The 8558-nt window shown below is 36.2% G+C and overlaps 1 protein-coding gene across 1 annotated transcript; it reads left to right on the top strand.

The window, feature by feature from the left end:
* Positions 1 to 3187: 3187 nt before the first annotated feature.
* LOC113299242 (ACT domain-containing protein DS12, chloroplastic-like) lies at positions 3188 to 8000 on the top strand. Its single transcript, XM_026548230.1, has 10 exons — positions 3188 to 3706; positions 5089 to 5146; positions 5241 to 5366; positions 5933 to 6027; positions 6690 to 6774; positions 6879 to 6938; positions 7079 to 7134; positions 7364 to 7469; positions 7570 to 7638; positions 7739 to 8000. The coding sequence occupies exons 1-10, from the start codon at positions 3561 to 3563 to the stop codon at positions 7799 to 7801; spliced, it is 864 nt and encodes a 287-aa protein (XP_026404015.1). The 5' UTR covers positions 3188 to 3560; the 3' UTR covers positions 7802 to 8000.
* Positions 8001 to 8558: the final 558 nt, after the last annotated feature.

Raw genomic sequence — 8558 nt, 5'->3', positions numbered from 1 at the left:
GTCCGCTGTTCTCTATCATTGGAGATTTTCCTAAAGCAATTCTTCTTAATTCCTCATTCAATCTTTCTTCTATGCTACCATTGCTTGATTCCCCAGCTTCACTGACTATACTAGCACCAGAAACTCCTCCCCCAGCTTCACTGACCATACTAGCACCAGAAACTCCTCCTTTATTAACACATGCATCCCTTCTTCTGTCTCCAATAACCCCAACTCCAGTAATTTCCAGATTATTGAAAATGACGCTTCCCTCATCATTAAGCCTTCTCCTCTTAATACCCCTTGTTTGCTGATCCTCCTTATCGATTCCGTTATCATAAATTCTAATCCCAGCAGCTGCAGTGTCTAAATTTTCCTCCCCTACATTTGTTTGAGTATCCTCATTTCCCATTTCTTCTTCTTCATTGTAGATGAACACTTTTGGACAATTTCTATTGTAGATGCCTCTTCTAGTTTTGCATTTTTCCTCAGAATGAGAAGCATCTATATGCCAACACTTTAAGCAGGTACCATGTGGAATCTCCCTAAAGAAGATTTTCACCTTAACAGTTTCTTTGTCATTTGAATCAATAATGATTACTCTAACTTCGTGAATCATAGGTGTTCCTTGTGAGATATCAGCAACAATATGAGCTTGAAACTCTCCCCTATCATTCAATGGACCAATCAGGTTAAGAACTTTCCCATTCTTATCAGCTACTTGTTTTGCTACATAACCTTTTTCAACTAAATCTCCCCTCAGAATGAAATTAACCCAGTAGTCCTGAGCTGTGAAGTCTACATTCTCCACTCTAGATTCATTGTTCCACATTCTCATAGTAAGAAGAAAACCCTGAGCTCTGTTTGGTATAGAATAGATTGCTGCCGCAAAGTCTGCAGCGTTGGAAAATCTGATGATGAACACCTTTGGATCAGCTGTCTTCCTCACTATCAAACTTCCAATTGGATTCCAGGATAAGTTCAAAGCATGAACTAATTCCCCTGTTTTTAGACCTCCAGGATCATCTCCTTTTTTTATTTCCTTGAAAAGCTTGACAATGACTCTAGGATATTTCCTATTTTCAATATCCACAACAGCATTTCTAAGAAATTCAATATAATTCTTAACAGAACTAGTAATAGTTTGAGTTTCATCTTCTAAGATACTAGTAAGATGAGTGATATAGTTCCTAGTTGGAACATCAGACATGAATTCTAAATTCAGTAGATATAAAAACTTATGATTATTGTTGAGAGAATAGTGAAGATTATTGTACTTGGTTCTGAAAACCTTTTCCTCAGTTTTTTCTTTGAAGTGTTTTGTGAGCAAGCCAAATAAGTTGCTAGTGTATATATAGGCAAGATTGTTGAGTGTAAATGACACTTGTAGATGTTTACAAGGAGGTGACTGAGGAATGTAATGATTGTAAATGTAGATTTTCTTTTTGCATGCAACCTTATAACTGTAGTATCTGAAAAGAATTGCCACTTGAAATGAAATTCTCTGCCTTTCTGATTCTTGAGGTCCAAGTTTTCTTTTGTGAATTTTAGGAAGAACAGTTCTACTCATTGTGATTACCATTTGTAAAGAAGAGACGTTAACACCAATGTTGTGATTTATGAAGTCTCTGACAAAGACTGTAGTACTGATATTAACTTTTGTCTTATAGGAAATTTTAAAGTAAGATAGATGTCTGCACAGTTTTGCCACTTGTAGAGAAGTTCTCTGTAATTCTAAATATTGAGGGCTAATATTTGTTTTGTGAATTTTAGGGGAAACATATCTACTCAATAGGATAGACACTTGTAGAGAGAAGTCGTTAACACCAATGTTATGATTTATATAGACACTGACAGGGACTGTATTGTTGATGCTAGCGTCTATTTTTGATGAAGTTTTCAAGCAATATATAAATCTGGAGGCAATGATAGCTTCAATTAAAAAATAAACTGGATTTGTCTTTTGGGGTTTGTCCTTACTCAAGATTGGTGAAACTTTTCTTGCACCCAAAGTGAGGACTTTTTGTTGACCAGAGAGATTTCCGAAACACTGTATCGAATCGCTCCTTCTCTGACGGAGGTATTGACCGGATATGGCCTCAACTGAGCATTGGCTCCAATAATGCTTTCCCTGCAAATACAGAAAAGCAAACAAATGATTGTAATCAAATTACTGATATGATATTTACTCATGGAAGAAAAAGAATTAAATTCACCAGACTGAAACTAAATAGATAAGAAATGAAAGGAAAATTATACTTGAAACCTAAAACAAAACTGACAGAAGAGAAAATTGTAACTAAAACCTAAATTAACACAAACGATTCGATAAAAAAGCCAATTGTTTTAGAAATAGTACTGAATCTGCAAACAGAAAGTAAATGGACGAAGAAAACCTAGAAACCGATTCAAAAAAGAAGGAAGGAGAAGAATAAAACAGCAACAATAGAGGATAATTGGAACCAAATTGAAAATAAAAGGAATAATAGAGAACAAGAAGAAGATTAATTTCAGTTTTAGCCAAAAATTGGAGAAAATCGACTGGAAAACGAATGAGATTTTGAAACTGGGTTGACTCGGTTTTATCGCCGATCCTCAGAGCCCCATTCTAAAAGTTTCAACTCCAAAGATTCATATCTTGAAACTTCTAATCGAATACCACTTTATTCCCAACTTTAGGCGACATCATTTATTTATGGATTTAGATGGTTACATTGTCTATCTCCAGTTTGCCTAAGATAAAATCTGGAGGAGAAAAATTTCATTCAGTGTTTGTGTTGATTCTTGCATATTTTGCAATATCATCGGCTACACTGTTTGCTTCTCTTTTAACATGAGTGCATTTCCAATTATTAAAAAAATTCAAACATTCCGGATTAACATTGTTTGTTGTATATTTAATCCTCCAGTTCTTCCATTGATAGCATCCACTACATTCTTGTTATCCCCTGCCAGATGCAGATCAGAAATATTTCTCCCAGCTACCATGTTGCGTATCGTATTGCATTTTCCAGTAGACTTGGAAATGACCTCCCCAATTCCTCGTCACCTTCGCCCCACCTTATCATGGAAACGCCCTTCTTACCCACTCAACCACTTTCCATCAAAATAAAATAAGACCCAGAGAGAAGACCTCCACATCCAATGTGATCCTTCCAAAAATGTCACCTTCCCGAAACCAATAATAGGTAGGTCCTACAATTAAAATTAGGGCTGAGAAAACGAATATCCATCTCATCATCATATCCTCAAATTGATGATGCAGATGAGATGTGAGTGAACTGTAATACATTTCCCTCTCAACCAAACGCGTCGTTATTATCTAAAAATTTCATGGCGAAGAAGGATAATACAATGAACAGTACTGCACAGCAAATTTCAGCCAAGTGGTTAACAAATTCAAATACATTCAAAACCCATGAAATTACAGCTAGTATTATCTTCCATTTGTTTCTTTCCTACCAACCAATTCTATAGCACTAACTAGCTTGTTTTTTTTGTTTTCGTTTTTCTTAGTTTTTCTAGGATCCTTTTTTTCTTCTTCTTGTGTAATTTATTTGTTGTATTTGTAAAGCTTCAAAATGGCTGTAGCTATAGCTGCTGGGACTACTGTAAGGGTTTGTTCTGGTTTGAAAATTGTTGAAAATCATTTACAGAATCATAATGGGTTTACCAAGAAGTTCTTGATTTCTGATGTTCAAAGATGTCAAATTTTCCCCAAAGGAAGGTAATTTCATATATTTTGATTCAGTTTTAAGTTTAATTTCTTTTCATTTCAGCGTATTTTTTGTCTTAATTTTCTGTATATTTGCTGATTGAAGTGGTGGATGGGTTCGTAGTTTTGACTGTCACTGTGTTTATTTGTCATTGAAAGATCTATGTGCTGGTCAACTTGGTCTTCAATTATGAAAATTTTAAGTCAAAAACACTTGATCTTCTTTTGTTTTGTTTTACTTGCTCAAACTGTGCTAGATACTTGAGAATACCTTGTAAACTGATTTATTGATTTATCTTGTGGATGCATGCAAATAGAATCAACCCTTTATGTTGGCAGATAATTGTGAATAATACTCGGCTCCCATAAGAAGGAGGTGTCAGATGAGGTAGCTTAAGATTCCAGCGACACCTTTAAGACTTTGTTTTCGGTGTGTTGTTGGATTTCAGTGACCTCATTCGTCACCTCTTATTCGGTACTTCTAGGGGAATTTGGACTGATAGTATGTCAATCTTGGTAATAACTCCTCATGTCGTGTAAACTTATGGGTAAAGAACACAAGTTTAATTTGTGGTATTATTGTGATTTGTCGTTTAGGAATGTTTTCGGGGTCTTTGTTAAGGTAGTGTCTAATTATAGAATTATTGTTAATGGTGATTTGTTGACCAGGCAACATTGTCAGTTTTGTCGCATGTGGTTTTCTTTTATAGTACGCTTATATCCGGTTGAACCATTTCCATCTCCTTTAATTCATTAACATCTGATATTGCCAGAAATATTGGGATTATGGTTCCCCCTTGCACCTTTGCTGGGTAAGAATCGTGTCTAGTGATTGGCAAACCACATTAGCAAGACTTGAGTCAGGCTGCGATTAGATTTTGGGTGTTCCCTTGCATCTCACAGTGGTAGCAATTAGGCACCTGTGTTTAAATGTAGCTGCTTCCTATCACCTATATGATCATGATGTCCACCTTTTTACTCAATTAGTATCATTTGCAGTGGTGGGTTAGCATGATTAAAGAATGTGATAGTATCATAGTAGTAAAACAAGCCACCAACTTTCTAATATGGACTACTTCCGTCTCTTCAATTTTTCCAACTGATTTTATTTGGAAGCTTCAAAATTTCTTAATAAAAACATTCAATCAGTGCAACTAATCATTGGGTGGTACCATTTGCTGGGTGGTCACGTAGGTTAGTTACACAAGCCATATTGGTCAACCTGGGCAAGTATGGTTGGGATGTATGACTTAGTGACCCATTCCCCAGATTCCTTTATTTGACCGAACACTAGCTGATATTCTTTCCCATGGTATTCAGTTCCAGTTATTTTCTTGTTCATAATTTAAGCTTGCCGTTATTTCTGTGTTAGTTATGTGGTTGGGCTTTTTCAGATTGTCATCTTCTGTAGCTGTGAAAGTCCCACGAGCTTCATCTACAGCTTCTGTAGAGGTATTGTGAAGTTATATTTCAGATATGGTTAGTAATATTTACGTGCTTAATATTTTGCGGGTGATGAAGTACTTAGAATATTTGGGTATAACAGGATGGAAGTTCTAGCGGGACTGACACAGTTCCTACTCCCAAAGTAATAATTGATCAGGATTCAGATCCAAATGCAACTGTTGTGGAGATAACTTTCGGTGATCGCCTTGGAGCTCTCCTCGATACGGTATATTACTGCGTGTTTCCTTGATTGTATGTTAGTGTACTTATATGAGTTAACCATGTAAAATGAATTGGTTTTATTGTTCTAAATTATCAGCGTGTCCCCCATATGATTAGTCCATATACCCATATAACAACTCCAAGAGATGTGTTCAATCTCTTTTCCTAATTCGATCTTGTATGATATTTGTTGAGGTGGAGTTGCACCATTTTCTGACTCAACTTCAACCGCCTAAGAACATTTTTTGGTCGGGAAGGTTAAATGGATTTACCCTTTGACTAGAGTTCATTTAATTTTCCATGGGCACGTATGTTAACCTTCCTGCATTGTATTTGGCTCCCATAAATAGTGCATGCCATTTTTGGCATAATCTTAGAGCAGATCTCGACTGAACTGCTCTTAGCCTTGGCAAGCGAAACACTGGACTGCTAGTTTATCAAGCAGTTTGCACTGATAAACTTGGATGTAACCAATATAATTTGAATGACTGAATGTACGTCATATAGGTACTTAATATTATGTTAACAAAACATTTGTTGTAACCTAATGCCCATAATTTTTGCTTGCAGATGAATTCCCTTAAAAATCTTGGACTTAATGTTGTTAAGGCGAATGTCTTCTTGGACTCTTCTGGGAAGCACAACACATTTTGTATTACTAAAGCGTGAGTTTTTTTGTGCTGTACCAATATAATAATTTAAGTCTTCCGTGTTTACTTTCTTAATTGTTGAGTTGTTGAAGATATACATCGGTTGCGGATCAGAAAATTTTAGCTTGAGATTGCGGTTATATAGTATATGGTTTTTAACTTGTAATTTAAGACCTTGTGGATATTCACAGAATCTATTTTCTGTGCTAATATGGTTAGTAATACTGTAATATGATTCAGGTTTCTTATGAGAAACTAGCTGCTTGGAATATATGCTCCTGTCTAGTTTCATATTTCTTATTCACGAGGACCTTCCTGAATCTGCATATTAGATATGTTTCAAACGCTTCGACATATCCCTATAATATGTTGCCATGTTGTAATTTATATTTCATATATTTGGATTTGTGATGCTCGTACAACCACCTGCATTGTCCCCCCTCCATTGCATTTTGAGCAGATCGGAAGAGTTGCAGCCTTTAAAGTTCCATTCGACTTAGAGATTGTAAAGATGTAAATGGAATAACTGTTTACAGTCAGTACAAGTTTCCTGAGATCCTCAGTGACATGACATTCTGATTTTGAATGTTAATCTAGGTTTCTCTTATCTGAAATTGATTTGGACTTCTTTCTTCACTGCATATTGTTCTGGTTGTTGATGTGTGCTTTTTCTGCAGTGATACTGGCAGAAAAGTTGAGGAACCAGAGTTATTAGAAGCTATACGTTTGACGATAATAAACAATTTGCTGGAGTATCACCCGGTAATTTTTATTTGTTCATTCTGTAATATCTTCTCTTTCCATCGCAAAACATTTTGAGAGCCTGTTTCACAACTTCTTGACTTAGTTGGGTTTTGGTGGTTTAGGAATCAAGTGCTCAGTTAGCAATGGGAGTAGCTTTTGGAATTGAACCACCAAAGCAAGAGGTATCACAACGATTTCATTTCTGTTGCAATATCGCTTTGTAATATTTCAATGAAATACAGAAATGGCTCTTTAAGATGAAAGGTTTGTGTGGAAGCAGTTTTTTTTCTTTCTTTTTCCTGATCCTGATTTGTCTATTCAGATTGATGTGGATATTGCAACCCATGTAAACATATACGACGATGGTCCCGATCGCAGGTATGCACGCCCTGGTTTTCTCTTACTTGGCTAGTTTTATTATGATTATGTTTACTCCACCTGCGAAATCTGCCCCACAAAAGCAGATAAACTTGCCAGAAGCAAGCGACATTGAAGCTACAAACTCTTAAAATAGGCCCAAAACAAAAGCTTATCAATTCTAAACATTCAAACTCTGGACAACAAGGTTGTTCTAATAACTCAAATTTGTTCTATCTTCTGCTTGTAGCTTGCTTTATGTTGAGTCTGCCGATCGCCCTGGATTACTGGTGGATCTCGTGAAGATCATCACTGACATAAACGTTTCAGTTCAGTCAGGAGAGTTTGATACCGAGGTACTACTTCTTAGCAGGATCAGAGTATTAATACACTTTCTTGTCTGAAGTAAATTTCTGCATAGAAAAAACACTAACTGATTAGCGTTTTAAATGGTAGGGGCTGTTGGCCAAAGCAAAATTTCATGTTAGTTATCGGGATAAAGCCATCATCAAACCTCTCCAGCAGGTAAAGAACTACTATGCATCCATGCATTCTCTATATGTCGAAAATTTAATATTTGAGGTCTAGCGAAAAATGATTTATGTAATGTACCAAACCTTTACAGGTTATTTCAAATAGCCTGAGGTATTTCCTGAGGCGGCCATTCACCGACGACGCGAGTTTTTGAGCTGTTCTAGGTAGGGACCATATGTAAGTTTATATATACTCGAGATGACTTGAGTATTTGTGTTAAAGGGGTTGGATTGTGGAATGTAAATGAATTCATGTCTCCCTGTTGGAATAATATGTTACTGTGACGACAACTATTTAAGAATAATCTGTTGTACTAAAGATCGCATCAAGTTATAAAAGTACATTTCTGCCCATCATCAGTGTTTTTAGATTGCAGGTTGCTGCTCATTGTAACCCATATGACCTACTCATTTCTTCACTATGTAGCAGGTTTACATCACCTGTTATTAATCCAGTTGCTAAATTACTTCACACCAGTGCCAGTACTTAGGTGCACAACACACACTACTACATCCAGATTTATGCTTCAGTTTGGCTGTTAATTTGCAATCAATGAAAGCGAGATTGTTAGTTTTAAGCCCTTAAGGCCTGAGCTGGCTCTGGTTAAGGATTTTCTTATTGGTAAAGAAACTGTCCTAGTTTTAGATTCAAGCCGAGTTTCATCAGGAGAAGTTATACGGGTCGGTGCACCGATTGTCCTGAATACCCCGTACAATGAACAGATTGTCCCGCTACTTGTATTGGCAACCATATTTTATGCTTGTTTGGAATATCTTTACTATCATACAAGCTTCACTACTGTATTGGAGAATCCTGCATTATGTAGAGGGAAGCAAAACAACAAAAGAAAAAACAAGAAAGACCTAATTATGAAAACCAAATTATTAAAGGAAGAATACAACTGAGACAGA

This window comes from Papaver somniferum, chromosome 7 (genome assembly GCF_003573695.1).
Source record: "Papaver somniferum cultivar HN1 chromosome 7, ASM357369v1, whole genome shotgun sequence".
Lineage (NCBI taxonomy): Eukaryota > Viridiplantae > Streptophyta > Magnoliopsida > Ranunculales > Papaveraceae > Papaver > Papaver somniferum.
The sequence above is the reverse complement of the archived record's forward strand: the minus strand, read 5'-3'. Positions and strand labels throughout refer to the sequence as shown.